The 20,675-nt window shown below is 34.1% G+C and overlaps 3 protein-coding genes and 1 pseudogene across 25 annotated transcripts; 2 read left to right on the top strand and 2 right to left on the bottom strand.

The window, feature by feature from the left end:
- Window positions 1–793: 793 nt before the first annotated feature.
- LOC111295758 (uncharacterized) lies at window positions 794–9,302 on the bottom strand. Of its 21 annotated transcripts, none has more exons than XM_089744058.1 (12): window positions 9,179–9,302; window positions 8,023–8,126; window positions 7,528–7,646; window positions 6,402–7,246; window positions 6,205–6,299; window positions 5,268–5,645; window positions 3,871–4,023; window positions 2,927–3,685; window positions 2,445–2,848; window positions 1,933–2,031; window positions 1,713–1,850; window positions 794–1,110 (listed from the first exon to the last, which is right to left on the bottom strand). In XM_089744058.1, exons 7-12 carry the CDS (start codon window positions 3,968–3,970, stop codon window positions 961–963), a joined length of 1,650 nt encoding a protein of 549 aa, XP_089600184.1. In that variant the 5' UTR covers window positions 3,971–4,023; window positions 5,268–5,645; window positions 6,205–6,299; window positions 6,402–7,246; window positions 7,528–7,646; window positions 8,023–8,126; window positions 9,179–9,302; the 3' UTR covers window positions 794–960. The 21 variants fall into 21 exon arrangements, with proteins under 21 accessions (XP_089600184.1, XP_089600186.1, XP_089600181.1 ...); XM_089744060.1 differs by having other exon boundaries at window positions 5,560–5,645; XM_089744055.1 differs by having other exon boundaries at window positions 6,205–6,292.
- A 2,058-nt stretch (window positions 9,303–11,360) lies between these two features.
- LOC111295416 (syntaxin-71-like) lies at window positions 11,361–14,481 on the top strand. Of its 3 annotated transcripts, XM_089744051.1 has the most exons (10): window positions 11,361–11,666; window positions 11,855–11,980; window positions 12,215–12,374; window positions 13,075–13,160; window positions 13,296–13,364; window positions 13,461–13,505; window positions 13,595–13,657; window positions 13,755–13,831; window positions 13,988–14,030; window positions 14,124–14,481. In XM_089744051.1, the coding sequence occupies exons 1-9, from the start codon at window positions 11,511–11,513 to the stop codon at window positions 13,998–14,000; spliced, it is 795 nt and encodes a 264-aa protein (XP_089600177.1). In that variant the 5' UTR covers window positions 11,361–11,510; the 3' UTR covers window positions 14,001–14,030; window positions 14,124–14,481. The 3 variants fall into 3 exon arrangements, with proteins under 3 accessions (XP_089600177.1, XP_022744626.2, XP_089600178.1); XM_022888891.2 differs by lacking the exon at window positions 13,988–14,030; XM_089744052.1 differs by lacking the exons at window positions 13,988–14,030; window positions 14,124–14,481 and having other exon boundaries at window positions 13,755–13,835.
- Window positions 14,482–16,061: 1,580 nt separating this feature from the next.
- LOC111294916 (uncharacterized) lies at window positions 16,062–17,613 on the bottom strand (annotated as a pseudogene).
- An 899-nt stretch (window positions 17,614–18,512) lies between these two features.
- On the top strand, window positions 18,513–19,284 carry LOC149515178 (uncharacterized). Its single transcript, XM_089743007.1, has 3 exons — window positions 18,513–18,520; window positions 18,619–18,687; window positions 18,732–19,284. The coding sequence occupies exons 1-3, from the start codon at window positions 18,513–18,515 to the stop codon at window positions 19,282–19,284; spliced, it is 630 nt and encodes a 209-aa protein (XP_089599133.1).
- The last annotated feature ends 1,391 nt before the right edge of the window (window positions 19,285–20,675 follow it).

Genomic DNA, 20,675 nt, shown 5'->3' with positions numbered 1-20,675 from the left:
GAGTTTGATTTCTTTAGTCCAAAGAGAAGTCTGGAGAAAACACGAAAGTTTCAATCAGATGAGTGGGCGTAACCTTAGGCACACGTCACTTGGTTTTTTTAATTGGCCAATGGTTACCCAACGGCTAACTCACGCAACTCCGCAATTCATTCCAGAATTTTCTGCTTTCTTTCCTCGGTCTTTATTCCATTTTTTCGACGAAATTGGCGCATCTCAAAGATAAGACAGCTACATTTTTTAAGTGAAACTGGTTGTTATAAATAATTCAATAAAAGATATTCGATAAAAAATTTAATTTATATAAAAATATTAAAAATTTTGCAAAATTCAAAGATAAAACTTGTCAAATTTTTAATATTTTTTTAAATAACAAAATTTATTTAAAAATTTTTAAATTTTACACGGAATGTATAATTTAAATTTTAAATTTTATTTAATTGATTTTAATATAATACTTCACGAATTATACAAAGAAATACATCTAAATTTTTACTCCAATTCCTTGTGGTTCTGGATTATAAGTAAATAGGCAGCTACCTATTTGCCTTGTGCTAGTACAAGGGTTAGTTCCACTTTTGGATGAGGGGACAAGAAACAACTTGTTTGCCAAGTTCCTATTAACTAGAGAGAAGACCATGAATGTAAGCAAAGGGGACAAGCGAATGAAAGGGGCATTGCATCTTCTGATGATCTTTTCCTTTCTGTTTTGATTTGCTTGCTGATTTAACAAAAACTCAGAAGAAACTTGTTTAAAGATAACGAATGGACTGAAAATCAATCAAACATTGGCAACTTTTGAGGCTCCACGTAATTGAGATGGAAGCCAACAACAAATGGATTTAAAATTAATTTAACATTCCCCTTTTTTAAAAATTTCCTAACAATGTCTGTATTATTTGTTTTAGCAAGTCTCTAAATATATATACAAGAATGATAAATGATAAACCATAATAAAAGTTATTATTTCTCCTTCATATTGCCGGCCAGAGCCGATGCTTTGCAGATCGGACATGCATTCTTCATTGACAGCCACTTCTTGATGCAGGGCACATGGTAATCATGACCACATGTATTTAATGCCCCAACTTCATCCATGTCCTTATACTCTTCCTGTGAATTACGAAGATTTGTGAGAAATTCAACTAGTCCTTGTTTTGAGTTAATATGATAACTTAAATATTAATATAGAACTAGTCCTTGTTTTGAGTTAATATGACGACAACTAGCCCTTGTTATGATAACTAATGATCCCTGAAATATAGAAAAATATTTAATATGATAACTTTAAAATTTTTTAATGCGTTACTTAAATTATGAATCTATTAACTAATGTGGTACTCACCTTTAACGTGATTAGCTCAAAATGATGACAAGTAATGAACAAACAACCTTTTAAGTATCACATTAGTTAACAGATTCATAGTTCAAGCATCATATTAAATAGTTTTAAAATTCAAGTATTACATTGAACATTATAATACAATTCATGGGCCATTCGTAACATTTACCCTACCTTTTTATAAAATCAAAGGTATGTAGATGATACAGCCTGGACAAATGGGATGGGATCATAGAAAAGAGGTAGCAAATATTTAGGTTGTGAGTAGTGGACCATAATAGACATGTGCTAGCCTACTCTTTACAATTCTATGTTGAATCATATCACATAATCCAAGATATTTACATTTCAAACAGAAAAAAGAAATTCTTACCAAGCAGATCACACAAGAGCTCTCATCCTGGACTTGATCCGAAGAGCAGTAGATTGTTTCTGTCAAGCACTTAGATACCAAGTCTTCAGACAAGCCTGTGTTTACATTTCCAATCCTCTCTCCTAGTGCAAGTAGTTCCTGCCCAAGCATAGGTCATTTAGAAAGAAGTAGCAACAAGAACGAAATAACACCATAATAGAGAAGGGAAATATGTACATACCTCATAAGTCATGTTGTCTATGTCTAGCCTCATATCTCTATGCTGATCAAACATATTTCTAGAACCATAAAAGGCTGAGCGGTCCATAGTCATAAAACCCTGCAGAGTGAAAACAAATTATAACATTCACCTAAAATAGCTTGTTAAATCAGGAAAGTTAGTTGACAAGCTGATAAATAGGAGCTGTGCTACCAATAAGAAATTTTCCCGTATCTCATTGGCAAAACACTTATCATCAGCATTTGGCTATATTAGAATTATTAAAACTAATAAACAAAAGTAATCACGGCCCTGTCATTAACAGAAAAGGCCACTATCATTCAACAAAGAAGGGCACTTATGAAGCAATAAAGTCAAAAAAGTGAACCAAGGCGAAACAATACAACACTCTTGGAAGAAATGCAACATGCTGAAAGCTGTGTCGAATGGGTTTTCAATCTATTGCTAGAGGACATGAAAGTCCACCTCAATTGCTAATGCAAGAACATAATTCCTTCAAAGCAGTAAATTACCTCGGATGAAAATCGATCATGGAAAGCTGCATCATCAGCTAGTGATCGGTTAGATATCCTTGACCTACCATTCCGGTCATTATTACGCCATGTTATAGCTGATAATGGCCGAGGATGTCTGGAGGAATAACTTTCAGCAACAACCTGCACATCCTCGTCTGAGGGTGCTACTTGTCCTAACCGCACACTGCTGGAAGAAGCCCTGAAAGTTGGGCCAGATCTCTGAGAATAGTTTGTGCGAACACTCCTTACAGATTGTGCTGAGTTGCCATGAAAACTCTGAGGAAGAACAGGATTTCTACCCGAAACGAAATCACGCTGAAGTCCCCCAATCTCTACAGAAGCATTTGTAGCACTGCTACCACCCGGAAAGTGGTTTGTCTCATTATTAAAAACACTTGAATCTGCAATTCAACAGCAACAGGCTCAGAAATAATGGGAGATTCAAAACGTTGAAACAGAGAAATGTTCAACAAACTAACCTGAAGCTTGAATCCTTTCATAAGTAGGAGACATTCTTAAATGGCCCCACTCCAACTCCCTTGAAAAAGCATTAGAACTCTGACCTGAGAGATCCACTGAGCTAGAATGGTCAACTTGGTGGCTTGTAGAGTAGGAAGTGTGAGAAGGATTGCTTGATAAATGGCTCCTAACTAGGTTGGATTCAAGATCAAGTGCTGGACGGCTTCTCACATTCCTCATAGAACCATCACCCCTAATTGAGAGGCCATTGCCTCTATAACTCGGGGGCATGGCAAAGTGATCCCAATGCATGTGTTGAGGATCTATATTAGGTTTCTCTTGCCAAAAGTCAGAAGATAGAGGAAGATCAGATGAACTTCCAGCACCAACATATCTGCTTGAGCCACCCCTCTCACAGACTGAAGGGATTCCAGGGCTTTTTCGCTTGTGAGGTCCTCTTCCACCACCCATTGTGAGATCAACAAAACCACCCTCAATTCCATGGGAAGTCTGAGTATCATAATTGGAAGAAGATGCATGAGGCATGTAATCCTCGGGAGATGCACCAAATGCACCAGGCGCTGATGAATGCAGAAAAAGATCATGAGATGGGCCTGAAGTGTCAGGTTGATAATGTGGACCTTCAACATTATGGCTTGAGGTAGCATAACCACTTGACATAGGCACAGGATTCTGATGAGAAGAAAAATGTACCGCATCAACAGACATATTTTCTACAGGACAGAAGAAGGAGCCATGTTCTGTAGTGCTTGCCCTCACTGAAACAGAACAAGATGCAGTATTAGCCATTAGAACAATAGCTAGTGTACAAACAAAGGATACAATATAATGAAAAAGGCAGGGAAAACCCAAAACACAGGCCCAGCTTTCTCAGTAGGAGAATAATCAACCTCATCCCCGTTAAAAATAAAATGCAAAAGCGAGGGCATTAAAAGAACAATACCTATATTTGCGTAAGGTTGCTCTGTATGCATATGATTCCAGCCCTGCTCGTGTTCACCCTCAAACATTTGGGATGTGCCAAATAAAAGTCTATGCCCCATAACCAAGTCACTTAAAAGCTAAAGATAAGTTATACTCTGGAAAAAGTGTCAATCTGCAAAAAGAAAAAAGAAATCAAATATGTCGGAGAGAATAAAGGAGTTATTAAAAATATTTAGTCTAACAACAGGAAAAAAATTAAAAAGGAAGCATTCAGCGTCCCGTGTTATTTTTCCAAGCAACATACACTCATTACTGCATTTCATTTCTTATCAAGAACCTCCATAAGGTTCTATAAGCAATCCACAATTTTGACACAAACACAATCATGTTTAGAATCTCATGTATCCATAGCAAAAACAGATAAATGCAACTCCAAGAATTACAACGTTTAATTGTATCAGAAATTAGTTGCCATTGAGCAGAGATATATTGAATATTATGCAACCCTCATTTTCTTCCTCCTAACACGTACTGCTTAATCCTTCTAAAGAGAAGAAGGTCCAGCAGTGCTATCAAAAATCTAAAAAGACATGAGGTGACAAGCACTAGTGAAAAGAGGAAAAGCATAAACATATTGCCTTATGAATCAATCTTTTGAAATCAAATAACAAATGCAACCCCAAGATTTATATCTTTCAGTTGTATCATAAATTAGTTTGCCACTGATCAGAGATATATTGAATATTAAGCTATCCTCATTTTGTGCTCCTAACACAAGCTGCTTAATCCTTCTAAAAGAGAAGACAGTTTTCTATGCTATAAAAAATCTAAAATGATTGATTTGAAAAGCGCTATCATAAAGAGAAGAAGCATACACATATTGCCTTATAAATATCAATCTTTTGAAATCAAACTCTAGAAGTAAGCTCTCTATATACATTGCACAGACACTCCAGCAGACAAAAGGTCACCTACTACACATATACACATCTACACAAATTGATACATGAAAAGGACATCTCAGTTAGAATTTTAACAACTACAAAAACTTTGTGCTTTGGCCCACTAAATCAAAATAGTGCATAAAAGAACAACAAAAACACATGTGAGTTTATTCTTAGGAATAGGAAACAAATGACACTGCAGCAAAAGCATTCAATGTATAGGCAGCTTTTGTAGGCTTTTGCAAATACAGGAAGTTGTCAACCCTAAATACCCAGTTGCATGACTATGGTCTTATAAACTGGCATACTAGCCTCTTGCATTTATCTGCTTATATATTGCCCCTCTCCATATAATTGGAGAGCATCCTTCAGATTCTGGGGCAAGAATCAAAGAAGTAAAAAAATGAAGGCAAGATAGATAACACTAGATTAGTAATTAAATACAGACTTTAAATTGGTTGCCAGTACTAACCCTAAAACCCCACTGCAATAGTACCTCAGATTCAGACTCGTAGAGGAAGCACTAGAAGCAGGATTACTTATCAGGACACACCTGGAATTGATTTATAACTCATAGCAGATACAAGTCATGGAAGTAGTCATGACTTAACCATGGCTACAAAGTTTGTAGAGCCACAGTAACAGCAGAAGAATAAGGCCTTTCACTCCAACCATGAATTTAGTTATCAGACCAAGAAAAAAAAATTTAACTTCCTTCTTTCCTACATTTGCTTCAGTAAAAGAAAATAAAAGTAAGAGGTAACCTCCATAATATTGAACTTCCACTCTGTAAGGGGGGGAACCAAAACCTATCTATGTTAGAAGAATACCAAAGAATTGAGATAGAAACCTGGCCAAAGAAATGAAGATTTCAAATTTTTAAGGAAAAAAAGTTCATAAACATGGAACAATATGTAGCAAAAGCAAGCATCCTCAAAGAAATAGATGAGGAGAAAAAGGAGAGAAACTAAAATTTTGAAATCATTCATCATCATAAGGAACTACAGTCAATGCCGTGTGGATGTATAAATTGTTTCTAAAGCAAGAGGAAAGTTAAGTAATTGACCATATATTCATATATATGAAGCAGAGCATGATTTCCATAATCTGTAATTGTTGGCAAGCACATAGTCTGCCGTGATTGCCATTATTTTTACCCTCAAAACAATCATTGAAAGAGCACCCTTAAACAAATGAAATTAAAAGTATCATCTAAATCCAATAAATTATATTTTTGATAAAATCACAAAAAGAAAAAAAATAAGAAAATAATAAGAAAACATGAATGTGTATGATATGATTATAAACAAGGTGACAATCAGTCAATCACCATCACTAATGTAAAGATAATGTCCACCGAAAGCATATCTGGCTTCAATATGAAAGGTCTAGATTGATTCCTACAGTACCTTTTTTTTCATCTAAAATTTGAAGTAGAGATGAAGTCGATACATAATTGTATCTCTTAGGAACATTATTGTGCCTCACAATGGATTTCTGAAAACTTTCAAGGTCAGAGGATGAGGTGAGTACTAAAAAAAATACATATATTATGTACATTACTTAAAATTGCCAGCCTCACTTTGCCATAAATTTAGTTACTTACAAGAAATCTGCCATCAATTTAAGGGCATGTTTCATAATTGTTGAATGGTTCACCCATGAAGCTTTAGTAATAGAAATCAAGAGGAAATTATTACCCTAGAAACACAGAAGCTTCGAGACTGTGTGAATAAACAGTCCTCAGTAAGAGCAGGTAACAGTAAGTAGAAAGCCTAATAAACAATCAGGAAAATCTTACAAAACCCAACTCCAGTGATTTCCCTTTGATATCAAGAAGCAGAAAGACCATATCAGCCGCAAAATTGGCTTAACTAAAAGTTAACAAGCATTCAGCTTTCCTGTCCAGCGTTTTTACTGTCTTGCATTCTTGAAATTAACAATCATAAGTGTTGACTTAACTATTTACATTCAAATACAAGTTGAACCTCCACCTCAATTAAATATGTGAACCTGAAGCCATCAGGCTTTTATATAATCACTGGAACCCCTAAATTCTTAAGATAACCATTTCTCCTCACAGGTATCTAGTCCCCGCAATCAATTCCTAAATTTTTTCAAACCACTTGGGTTTAACTATATCCACCGTACGCAACAAAAGACAATCTCAACTACTTGGCTACAGTCATCATCTAAGCATCCAGTTTTTCACCATAAGAGGCCAGATTACATCAATTAGCACCACCAAACAAGTTTCCAGAAATAGCACGTTTCAATGGTTGTCCAGCAGACAATATTGAGCTCAATGTTCAGCAAAGCCATCATGATGCCCTACGCTGTAAATCAACCTTTCAGCAGAAACCGCAGATTGGATGATTATCAGAAACTGTAAGGCCTTGCAGATGCCCCTAGGGTTCTTAGGGATTCTTAGGTCATTACATCTTCTTAGAACTGCACAACACAAGATACAAAAGAAGATACTATTCTCAATTCCTCAATATCACTCCCTAAACCTCCTGTGAGACTCTACACCAAGCATCTAGCATGCTAACATAGAATGTCAAATATGATGGATTTAAGATCATGGCATGTCTATAATCATTAGTTTTATTTTTCTTTTGATCATTTTCAAAGCAGTCACCAGTCTATGGAGCAGAAGGACCCCGATGGCAAAGTGAATTCCAATTGAACAAGGTCTAAGAGTTCTCCAAAAAGAATAGTAGCTCTAGTACCATTAAATTCTCTTTTCTTGTATGAAGGCCGACTTATAACACTCCAAAATGAGTGCACATGATCCTAATAAGAAGACAGAAGAATCTTTCCTTCAGTTGTCCATTCGACCGAAGCTTTCCTGCAACACCATTTGCAATTCAGAAAACAGAACCAGGAAAGAACACAACTAAGATATTTACAAACTCCAGTATCCATGTATAAGTCATTCAAAGAGTTGCTTAACAAACATCAAAAACTATTTGCAGCTAAGCACACACATTGATAAAAGCCTGGGGAATTAAGATAGGAAATATAACGAAAGGAGACGGTGTTGCAAGATATTATGAGGAAGAAAATTATGGAAAGTGAAGGGAATGAAAGACCACTTGCTGGACAGATATTGCGAAACTTCACCCAAAAGCTAACAACTATAAGAAGTATCAACATATAACCTCTAATCAACTACTTTGAAAACAAATTGCGTGGAGAAAGAGGAGAATAGCAAAGCCTCATACCTTCAGATGTAGACAGGCTATTCCAAAACTGGCATACTATTTAGAGTTTATGTGCAAGGGCACACTCAAGATGTAAGGCAAGAACGAAACACCAAGTCCCTAACCTGCATAATGAAAAACAGCTAAACCTAGTTGAAGCTAAGGCAAGCAAGAGAAAACAAGGTCCAATCCTACACAGTTATTGAACAAGCTAGAAGCTACAACAAGTAATTCAACTCTGAACAGGAATCTGAACCACAACAAAGACTGAAAGTTGACTTCTCATGTAACAGGAGCTCAAGTGAGGAAGCAACTTATGATAATCATTTTCTATTTCTTTCCAAAAATTAAATCTTCAAACCAACACTGACAACATCAGTGTGCTGGACAAAAAAAAATGGAATGCTTAGCTTACCACATTAGCGTGCAAAGGAACAGGTGAGATTTGAGCGCAAACACAGGATAAAAATCAGGACAGCAATTAGTAAAGCACAATATAGGATATAATATGCCACAAAGCCCAATTCTTTTCCCTTGATTTTTTGAAATTAACCCTATGCAGGAAATCAGAAAAAAAAAAAAAAAAAACCCAATGATATTCCGGATAACAATTTCACATGTCAACACACTCCCATTGAAAAATGAGTATGAAGTATGAACTCTTGCATCAGTTTTAAAAACCTCATGATTCTCTGTAGAAAAGGCCGAAAAAAACGACAACAAAACATTGAATTAGTTTCTATAAACGTAGTTTAAATATAATAAAACCAACAAAATTTCTTTCTTTAAGCTACAGCAACCACGTCAAAATTAAACAACTGATCACCTTTTAAGTCAAGTCCCATAATCGGATGATCAATAACAAAATATCTCAGGCTGATGAAGATGATCATGGCCATGATCACAACTCGGAAACCAATTTTAACGGCAATTTTTTTTTTAATATCTCTAATAAATACAGAATTTTAACAGAGAATCTAAGCATGAAAAGCAATAAAACAAGCAGAAACCATTACAGATTATTATTTAAAATTAAGATCAAACATTAAATTAACCAAACTAATCAAATATACAGTAATCGGACCTCAGATAAACAATATTTTTATGATAAAAATCGGTTCAAAAAAAAATAATTAAACAAAATAAAAGGAAAAAAAAAAGGAGAAGGAAATCGTACCTCGTTTTTTTTTGGATAAAAATCTGAGAGAATTTAATTAGAATGATAATTATTTAAAAAATAGAAAAAAAAAGTGGTGAAGGTTGTGTTTGGGAGAAGAAGAAGACAATGAAATAAGGCGGTTGGGTGCGTTTTGCCTGGCTTTGTGTAGAAATAAGAGAAAGGGAAAATTACCACCAAAAAATTAAAAAAAAAAAAAAAAGAAAAGAAAACAGAGGAGAGGAGAGGAATGGGAATGTGAAAAAACTTTAATATAAAATATAAAAAGGAAAAAAGATTATTTATATTACTTATTAAATTAATAAAAAATAATTAAAAATAATAATCCTTGTTTGGCGTGCTAATCACGCACCTCAAGGTGGCTCAATGCGTGATTCTTTTGTGCCTCGCTTGGGTGGAATCTTAATTTTTATTTTTTAATTTATAAAAAAACGCATATTTTTATCATTAAATTAAATAATAAAATAACTTAATTCATGATTTTTGACATGTAAAATATGTGAAATCATGGAGACTGTGAATTGGACAAAGTGAATGGCACATGTATTCGAAATTAGCATCATTGGTTTGATGGTTGCATTTATAACTTAAAAAATAATAATAATAAATAATAAATGATATGTTTTTCTCACTATTTTTTTTTTTATAAAATTTATAAAAATAACCTTTCCTTATCTAACATCAAATTTTATCTCTTGAGTGAATAGAGACATACGATAAGACATGAGAATATTGGGAACAATGCAATGGATTAAGACTATTTCTTTCAGGCCACCCTTTCACCTTAAAGAGGTTTCGTGGCTGCTAACCAATGATAGATACATAACGTTAAAAATATAACTTGTTAACATAAACTCTTATTGATTTATGACAATCTATTTAAATTTTCAAACATTTATTTTTATTTAATTGCGCTATTAACGGGATAAAAATACATCACATAAACAATGTAAGTATAATCTTTAATTTTAAATTCAATTTTTTTTAAATACCTGATCTATTTGATTTAAAATTTTTTAATTATTCAAATATTACACATAAAAAAATTATTTAATTAAATAGACAAATTAATTAATGAATGAATTAACATGTAAATAAATTAAATTCACATAAAATTAGACTGAATCAAAATGTAATAAAACTTAAATTAAAAATTTTATAATTTCAAAACCTTTTTCTTGTTACTAAATTAACATTTACGTACGATTTAAGAAATTAAAATACTTATCTACTTTAGTTTTATTGATCAAATTAAAATTAAAGTGAAGTTGATAAAACAATTAAAAATTATTATTATCTTTATAATGGTACCACCATTTATTTCAACTTCATACATAGCTTTAATGAATGAATAATGGAATTTGTCAATTGGTGATGTGTAGGCCTAACCGATCATTGGAAAAACCCAACCACCAAGTATGTACGCGAAGCCAAAGTGCGTACCATTACTAACCACTTGCTCCACACCGTATGTAGTCAATAACCCTCATCTGAGTACCTTGTTTACTAATGAAAATTTGGTTTTCATTGACTAAAAAATATAAATAAATGACTTCACATGCTTTTCTTTAACATGAAAGATTTATTAATAATAATAATAATAAAAGAACAAAAGGTGTTTTAATTATTTAGATTTTGAGTGGATGGCTTAAGATTTAAGCATTGTTAATTCATTAATTTGGGTGGTCCATTTTGCCTAATGGAATTTAATTTTTACCTTCACTTTTTTACTTTGTTTTTTGTTTGAATATGGATGTCACATTAATTAATTTATGATGAAGTGAAAAATAATATGCTAAAACCAAACAAAAATTAATTGCATTAATTCAAAAAAGGGCAATTTTAAGCTCAAATAATTGGAGAGTATAGAAATGTAATTAATTTTGAGAACAAAAATCCTCTGTCTAGGTTTGGCGCCCGCATTCTGCTCCATCATTGATATCGGTCCACGTGTCGACTAAAAAGTTGTTAGAGTTTGATACCATTCAGGCGGGGTTTTATTTTCCAGCCAAACGGCAGTTTTTAAGTACTTTTTCTGCTATTAACTTGTAAAACAAGAAACAAATTAAAAACCCCTAATTAATTCCTCATTTAAAAATATATTTATTAAAATATTTATTTTAACCTTAGACTTACTGGCTATAGTTTATTTTTTAAACCGTTTGTTCTTTGAATATGGAGTTGTTCCGTCACCAACATTAACGGGGGAAACAAACCGAAGCAAAGAAAATCAAACTCCTTTTCTTTTCTTTTTTTTTTCTCTCATAATTTTCTCTTAATCCAAACAGCTAAATTAACTGATCTGTAAACTCAAGACAGATTAGTTAAAAAAATGAGTGTGATCGATATATTGACAAGAGTAGATGTGATCTGCAAGAAGTACGACAAATACAACGTCGAAAAGCAGCGAGACCAAAATGTCTCCGGGGACGATGCCTTCGCTCGTTTATACGCCGTCGTCGAAGCCGACATTGAATCCGCTCTTCAGGTAACCCCGATCTAATCTAATGGTTTAAGCTTATTTTTGTTGACATTTGTTAGGTTTAAGCTTGCTTTATGATTATGTTAGTTGAGACTTGGAGTGTCAGTCTTTTCTATACTTAATCGAGAGTTGTTCAGTTAGAATTAGGGTTTTATGGCTTCAATTTGGATTATGTTTAATTTGTTTTGATTTAGAAAGCGGAGCTTGCTTCCAAGGAGAAAAGTAAAGCATCTGCTGTTGCAGTGAATGCTGAGATTCGTAGAACCAAGGCTCGATTGCTTGAGGAAGTCCCTAAGTTGCAGAGATTGGCTGTTAAGAAGGTTAAAATTTTCTTCTATTTAAAATTTCCGAAATTATATTTAACAATTTATTCTAAATGTGAACTCGTTTAATTATTGATAGATTGGTAATGTTTTTATATAAACAAGCAGAGGCGATTTTTTATAATGTATTTCGTTTTACATGTTTAGAGGTATTTAGAATTTGCTTTTGTGGACTTGAGAATTGACTAGTTTGGACTTTTCAGTGTGATAGATTTCGGAATTCGTTTACAGGTTAAAGGGATTTCAACTGAAGAGATGGCTGCTCGTAATGAACTGGTCCTTGCATTGCCGGACAAGATTCAAGCTATACCTGATGGAACTGCTGCTCCTAAACAAGCTGGAGGCTGGATGTCTTCAGCACCTTCAGCTGCTGAAATTAAGTTTGATTCGGGTGATTCTTAAATTCATTGAAATTGCTTGTTAATTTTATTTAGATTGTATGTAGGTAGGCTTCATGTTTAGCTATATGCTGACCTGTTCCAAACTGTCAATCTTTCGATTTAAATCTATCTTTGTACCATTTTTAGTAAACTTGAACACCCGCATCTGCTGATATATTTTTCTCCTCTTCCTTATTGTAGTTGGGGAGGATAGGTGGGGTCGAATGGTTTGTTTTATTTGGTGGTCGCTTCCATAATGATGTGAGCCTGTAAGGAATGTTGTTTTGTCTTTCACTAGCTGCTGCTAACATAAAATGAAAAGTTGGGAGAAAAAAAAGGGATCAAGAACAATGATTTGATTCAAAGATAAAAGAGAAGAATTTGGGAGATAAAGATGGAGAAATAGAAATAATAGTGGGAACTAGGAACCCAACAAGGTGGTGGAGAGAGAGAGCATTTGAATGCTATCTCAAATATATTTAAATTATTGTACTTGAATTTTTATTGCTCGAGAATAATAAATTAAGGAGGGTGCTTACTTATGCTTATAAGTGCAATACCATCTGACTATTTGCACTTTGCGGTGGGAAAGTTTTCAATCTTTTGGTTTATAATGCATAGCTTATCAGTGACTCTTTCTTATGATCTGTGAAATTTTTATGTCTGGAAGATCTTATGCTTGTTGCACTTACTTATTCCTATTGGTAATAGATGGAAGATTTGATAATGAATGCTTTCAAGAATCTGAGCAGTCAAGTCAATTCAGGCAGGAGTATGAAATGCGGAGAATGAAGCAGGCAAGTCAAAGATGTCCAGATGCTAGTGTTTATGATCCTTTTTTCTTATTGGAAGGAAGCTACTTGCCTTCTTATTTCATACACCACTTTTATTTGTCTATGATTTACTTTTTGTTTCGTTTGACATCCTTCCAGGACCAAGGTTTGGATATGATTTCAGAAGGTTTGGATACTTTAAAGAACATGGCTCATGATATTAATGAGGTGAAGTTGTCTTGATGTCATATAACCATTTGTAATGATTTATTTTTGTTGTAACATTCATGTGGGCTACTTGATTGTATCCTGTTGTTTGTGCAGGAATTGGATAGGCAAGTTCCCTTGATGGATGAAATTGACACCAAGGTGAACACCATGATCATCATGTTGTATCTTAATAAATGCTTAAAGATTACCAATTTACATTATATATTCTGTTCCTTACACATTTGCAGGTGGACAAGGCTGCTGCTGACCTTAAGAATACCAATGTTAGACTCAAAGCTACTGTCACCCAGGTGATTCATTATAACTTCATTACGTGTAGATTCCCATCCGTTTTCAGCTTTCTTTGCTTCTATGCTGGATCTGACATAAGTTTTGGTTCTGTTCCAGTTGAGGTCCAGCCGAAATTTCTGTATTGATATCGTCTTGTTGTGCATAGTTCTGGGAATTGCTGCCTATTTATACAAGTAAGTGTCAAACTCATGAATTTATAAAGAACAAAAAAAAGAGAAAATCATTATGGAAAGCTTCCATCTAATGCTAAAGTGATTCATAAACTGTGTTCTATATTATATATGGACATGCAGTTTAATTTTAATTGACCTCCTCATACTGTGCTTCAGTTATGTTCGGTGATGCATTTTGGATTTTTTAGCAATGATATAGGTGGGAATTCTGTTAATGGATTAACTGATTTTTTCTCTTATTTCTTTTGTTGTTATAATTGAGAAGTCATCCTTGGGTGTTCTTCACTTGCAGTGTTCTGAAGAAGTGAAGCGATAAAAGGATGAGTTGATGTGTTTCCCTTGTAGGCTCTCAGCTTTTCCTGCATTGTCTTTCAACTGGAGGACGTGCTCTCGTGCTTGATCCTGTATGTGATTTGTTTCTTTTGTAGAAGTCATTGTTCACACTGGTAAAATGTGAGTTTGTCTTTCTATACAAATTGAGGACAAACGAAAATGTTTGTATATCAGGTTACTTGTAGAGATTTGATCACATTAGGTTAAGGTTATACTTCTGCTTTCATTGCCCTTCTTCACAGTACATTTGTCAAATATCTTTCATTACAGTTTTGCCACATATGCAGACAATTTAAGGATGTGATATTCAAATCTCACACTGGTTAAAGATACAAGTTGTGATTTGCAGACAGATCAAAGACGACTGCTTTGAACCCTCTGTAGTCTGTCCCTTGGAAACTAATTTCAGTACGGAAATAGAGGTAAGTTAAAAAATGAAAACTTAGCGAGTATTTTCCATAGCAGCACCGTATAGCTGAATGGGAACTAAACATTGTTGCTAACCACCGTTAAATTTTCAAGTGATTTAGTCTTAGATATGGTTCATAGGGATGTAATATTAGTACATACATTTCTCATTTAGGTAGAGCTTGTCGTAATTTTTGGATTTGAAGAATCGCAGCGATGGATAGAGAGAGCATTTGGCTTTATCATATCTGCTAGTGTATGTAGCCCTTGTTGGAATAATCTTGCTACAGGCTGTTTTCTTATTATCGATCGGCCTTGTAAGCATTACCAGTTCTGAACTTGAGGGCATGATTTATGGTCCACTCCTAGTGCCTGGCCTGCTGGGTTTTATTTAGGAGCCCATAAGCATGCTTTGTTTGTATCTCCCTTTTGGGGTTGACAACAAATAAAGAAGATCTAATTTCAAAATACTTCAGTCATATACTCGGTTAAGATTATGTGTAATTGGATAGATTGGAGGTTTAGACTTTAGAGCTTTAAGGGGTAAGAGTAGACTTGGATGAAGCTTTTTTAAGTAAAATTTCTGAAGTTTTTATTAAAAATAATTTAATAAAAAATTTAAATTAATAGATTAATAGGTTTAATGAGAAGAGCAATAATATGTAAAAAAATTATTAAAAATGTTATTTATAATTTAAATTTGATTAGTACATAATTTAATGGTAAAAATTTTGTTAAAATTTTTAGTAAAAAATATATAAATATAAAAAATACATAAAAATTTATTTTTTTAATTTTACATAATTTATGTAACAAAAATTTTTAATCTACCGATTTGAATTTTTCATTTAAATTTTTATATAATCGTGTTTAATAAAAAAAATCACAAATTTTACCTAAAAATTCTTTCTAAGTTTTTCCGGATTTTAAGTGACATTGCTTTATAATAGATGAAAAAGGGGGAAAAGATACTAAGAACTGGTAGAATTGAAATTAGTATTTAAAAGAAAGAGAAAGTCACAAATTTTCTATTGAAATGAAAGGAATTAATTTCTGAATAACAATTGAACGTATTCTTCCCAACATACCTCTCTGTTTCAGGAAATAGACTTTTGTATAAGAATACCACTGAAACGAGTTGGCCGAAAACAAGATTTCATGGCTCTGTTTAAGGCATCATCTGCAGCATTAGGTTGAACGACATTTCCTGAACGATATATATAGTGCTTTTTAAGAACTGAACATTATTATTTTGCTAACACTTTGTAAATTGCAGCGACAATGCTTTTAACCAAGAGATCAAGGCTTTCTAAATTTACATCTTCAGAACACATGAATAGAGCTTTAAATCTGGGCTCTGGTGTAGCCCGTAAGGCTTTTATTGATTTACAAAATGTACTTATTGTACTACATACATTTATACAACGTAAAAATTTCAAAAATAAATATCCATGAAGGCTTCAAGCCTCGCAATCACCCTACTAATCTGATGAAGTAAATCACCAAATCAGTCTATCCGTGCCATAATTAGAAACTTTTTGTATATCTGCACACCTCAACACACTGAACAAATCACCAAATCTGTATTTTAGGTACGTAGTTTTTCCCACCCTGTGAATCTAGTCAGTTTCCGTGAATTCCAGGTGATCAAGCTCTTGAGACTGCATGATGGAATTCCATTGATCTGGACTAAAATTGTTGCCTTTGGAGTGGTCTGTTCCATAAAAGTTCATGTCACTGAAATCATCGCTTACTGATATTACTTCCGTTTTCTCTTTATCCTCCCTGATGAGCTTCTTGCTTGGTGGAATAAAACTTGTGGCCTGGTTACTGGCTTCCAAGGACTTTCTTTTCACAGGGTTAAACAGGCTTTCAAGAGATGAAAATGAAATCTGCAGATCCTTATCAGAATTGGCCTCCTGGACAGAAGTGCAAGATTTGTCACGGCTTTGAAAGCTAATGCTCGAAGTTGTGTCAAAGAAGGGAAGGTCTTGAGATGCAAAAATGTAAGGTAACATGGGGCAGTCATTGAATAGATAGCTTTTGGCCATCTCAATATTGTAGTTCGCGTTTGAAGGCCATGGCTTATTCAGTTTTGGGGGATAGCTATCCGGTTCATGATTGTTAATGTTTCTATCTTCCCAACTGTTCCTTTGTATGCTGCTTTTTTGCCTCACTCGACAAAGCACCCAATCGTCTAACTGTGACATAAAATAAAAAAAATGATTAAATTTCCATCAACCTAAAGTTTTACAACCAATTTGTATCATCAGATTACAATCATTACGCATCAACTTAAACTTCTTACCCTCATAGACCCTCTTCGCTTGGGAGTCCAGATCGTGGTTTCTAGCAGTCTATACTCGTGCATGATCCACTCTGTCTTGATTCCTTTAGGAGGACGTCCTTTGTAGAATGCTAGAGCTTTCTTCACTCCAATACTCTTGGTTCCACAGGAAGTTAGGATTGGTTTATCTGTCCCTGTCGCCTTCCAATACCCTGAAGCAGCTGCTCTATTAGGCCTCGCTCCATTAGGATACTTCCTGTCTCTTGGAGAGAAAAAGAACCATTCATCTTCTCCAAACCAAGCTTTACCTATATGACAAATAAACAAGCCGGCCAGATAGAGTTAAACTAGCAAGTTTACAGAAACTTTTAATCAGCCAGGAAAAAAAATATAGATGAAGAACATTGAAAGTGCAATATTATACAGACTTGGAAGCTCCCATGGATTATATTTATATAAATCTATCTCAGCTATAATTGAAGCTGGAAGAGGACTCGAAGTCACTTTGTTCTTCAAGTAATGAACTATGAGCTCCTCATCAGAAGGGTGGAATCTAAAACCATGAGGAAGCTGAACCTTTGATGAGCTAGTTTTCTCCATGGAAGAAGCTGCCAACATTGTTCTTGGAGATGATCAATTAAAGAAATAATCCTAGGGATTAATGACTCTTGCCGATGTTATCGATCCAAAATTGCTGTAAATATAAGAACAGTACAGTGCAAAGATTACATAGGGTGGTAGTTTCTATATCTTCATGCAGACGTCGACATTGTTAACGCTATTAAAATTGGCTCATACTTGACGAAAGAGATTCGAAAGCTACCAAGTTGTCCATATTGTGACCCTTTTTCGGAACATAAATTCTTCAATGGACCTGTTTTGTCACCCTCCGTATTATTTTAGGAATTATTAGTTGGAGAGATTGTATGCCGAAACGGTTCAAGTGCTTCACGTTATCATTGCCATAACTAGGCCAGATCTACATTTGATTTCAGCGTCTAGGTGGGCAGATGGGTTTGGAACCAAAGGCCCTAATGTATTGCAGCCCCTTCCTTTTTTTTTTTAATTTTTTATTTACCGCAAAAATTTCTTAAGTTTTGTTCGTTACATCTTTTTTTTCATATTGATTTAAGCAGGTTTATTTACATTAAACTTAATGAATTTATGAAAAATTATTTTCTCACAACTTTCTATTTTAAATGGCACATTTTGTAAGCCATTTTTTGTTGCAACATCAAAATTAAATCATATATATGGTGAATTATATGAACCATTAGTCCAAACACTTGCAATTCTCCTTCTCTTGTTCTTTTAGATTTCACCTTTTTGGTGCAAAAAAATTATGTGAACCATTTAATCTTATATGATAAAAGGAGGTGCATTTTTTGTTTAATACCCTTCAGAAACAATTTGGATTCAAGTGATATATATCTTTATCTTGTAGAGTGATGCAAGTATATATCCAATGTTTATTCCAAAAGACTTCTTTGGCATTGTTTAATTCAACTTTGGTCAGGTCCCTGAATTTTATACGGGGTTGATATCTACCTTCCATCCCCAATTAGAGTTAGCTAGACTGCATGGCATAGTCATCAAAAACATAAAATCTAACAGCTTAAGATCCTGACATGATGAGAATAACGAATTTGAGACATGTTTTGGTATGATCTTGTGACAGTTGGTCCAAACGACCTGTTGTCATAGCTTTTTGGGATCTAACCTTTTAATTAGCTTAAGCAAATTCAATATTTAATTCTAGGTTGCAGGAAACAAGCATTTGCCAATCAATTGGAGATGATTGGAGGCTACAAGAGAACAAAAAAAAAAGGTAATGCAATATGTTATTTTCAGCATTCATAATTACTGAAGCAGACCCTTCCTACTCCCTCAAAAGGTCATAAAGAAGGTAATACAATTATGCTCAAGTTATTTTTGGAAGGGACAGACTAATGCGGCAAAAGGAGCTGGAGTTAAATGGCAGACTATATGTACTTCAAAATCAGAGAGAGGATTGGGGCTAAAAGATCTGCAAACGTGGAACCAAGCTTGCATGTTAAACCACCTGTGGGCCATATTCTTGAAGGCTGGATCAGTGTGGATTGCATGGGTGCACAACTATGTGCTGAAAGGACGAAGCTTATGGGAGATATCAGTAAATCAAAGTAGTAGTTGGAGTATGAAAAAGCTATTGCGGATAAGGAATCTTGCTTTAATGTTCTTGGTGCAAACGGAGGAGGGGGTAGTATGGAATACTAGGGGAGCAGACTTCTCTATTGCAGCAGTTTGGGATGAACTTCAGCCTAAGCAGGCAAAGGTGGTGTGGCATAGGCTCTGCTGGTGCAAATTACACATTCCCAAACGCGCTATCATTGCTTGGTTGGCTATCCTTAATAGATTTCCTACTAAGGATAGACTGCGCTTATAGGGAATGAATGTTGATGGAAACTGTGTTGCGTGAAGAGAAGGCAGAGAGCAGAGATCATATCTTCTTTAGTTGTAACAACTCAAAAGGTGTTTGGCAGCAAGTTCTGAGGCTATGCAACCTGCAAAGGGAGGTTGATGGTTGGAAAGAGGAACTTCAATGGGCAATCAGACGGTTAAAAGCGAAGGCTTTGCTTTCAATCCTAATAAGGCTAGCCTGGAGTGCATACGTTTATCAGATATGGAGGGAAATGAACGAGGGGCAGTTTAAAAATGAATAGTACACAAAAGAGCAGGTCTTGAGACAAATTATGGAAATGGTCAGATTTAGATTGACAGGATTAAGAAACATTAGCTTTGATCAAGTCAATACGGAGATATACGAGAGATGGGGGCTAAGTAGAGACATATTTGTAGAGTAATTCTTGTTTTAGCCGTATAATTGACTGTTTGTATATGTTCACTTGTAACAGTAAATTCACTGTTTCTAGGATAATAAAATATAAATTAATCAAAAAAATAAAGGCACAATCTTTTGGCGGAAGGAATCCAAAATTAAGTTGGATATTCTATATGACAAGAGAGAGCATTTGGCAAGTAGGCTGGCAAAAAGATTTTCCAATACTGCTACTTTCAAGTAGGAGATTTATACATATGAAGAACAAACAAAAGTAGGTTTTGATGGTATATAACAAATTTATGATGATGAGATCTTGTTTGTTTAAAGGGAAATTTGTTGAAAGAGAAAGAAAAAAGGAGTGTCGGTTAAGACAGGCCCATGTTTGATCAAGAACGATTGTCGCCTTTAATTATTTTTAGCAAAACCTACTTGGCAAATGACAATTATCCACACTATTTTCTGTTGCTTGCACTCCATGTTGTTTTATGGGTGTCCTTTCTTTTTCTCCCATAATAACCAATTGCTAGCCAGCATTAACATGCATATATTTTTTTATGCTCATCTTTCAGCTATATCCCCCAATTATTGGCTTTTTTCCAGCAGATAATCAGTAGTTAAAATGATTAATCATTTGTAAAGATCGCGTTTTAAGATTTATAATTAAAGTATTTGGCTAACTTAATTGATACAAAGTTCTTAATGGTGACTAATCAAGCGAGAAAAGACCTACCCCTTTGGACATCTCAGCAAACATAATTTAAGAGTCTCGAATTTAAATCGAAATAAAATAATTTGAGATGAAAAAAATTTATTATAGTTAAAATTGTAAAAATTAAAAAAAAATTCGATCGAAATTTAATTTAATTAATTTATATAATTATTTTTAAAATGTAACATTTAATATATTTAAAATTCAAAATTTAAGGTATGTTATCATTAACTGGCTGACAAGTAAAAAGAAAAGAAAATAAAAAATATATATATATGGGATTTAT

Source organism: Durio zibethinus, chromosome 14 (assembly GCF_047325235.1).
Source record: "Durio zibethinus cultivar Kanyao isolate XHJ-2024 chromosome 14, ASM4732523v1, whole genome shotgun sequence".
Lineage (NCBI taxonomy): Eukaryota > Viridiplantae > Streptophyta > Magnoliopsida > Malvales > Malvaceae > Durio > Durio zibethinus.
Note: the sequence above shows the minus strand (reverse complement) of the source record. Positions and strands in the feature narration are given on the sequence as shown.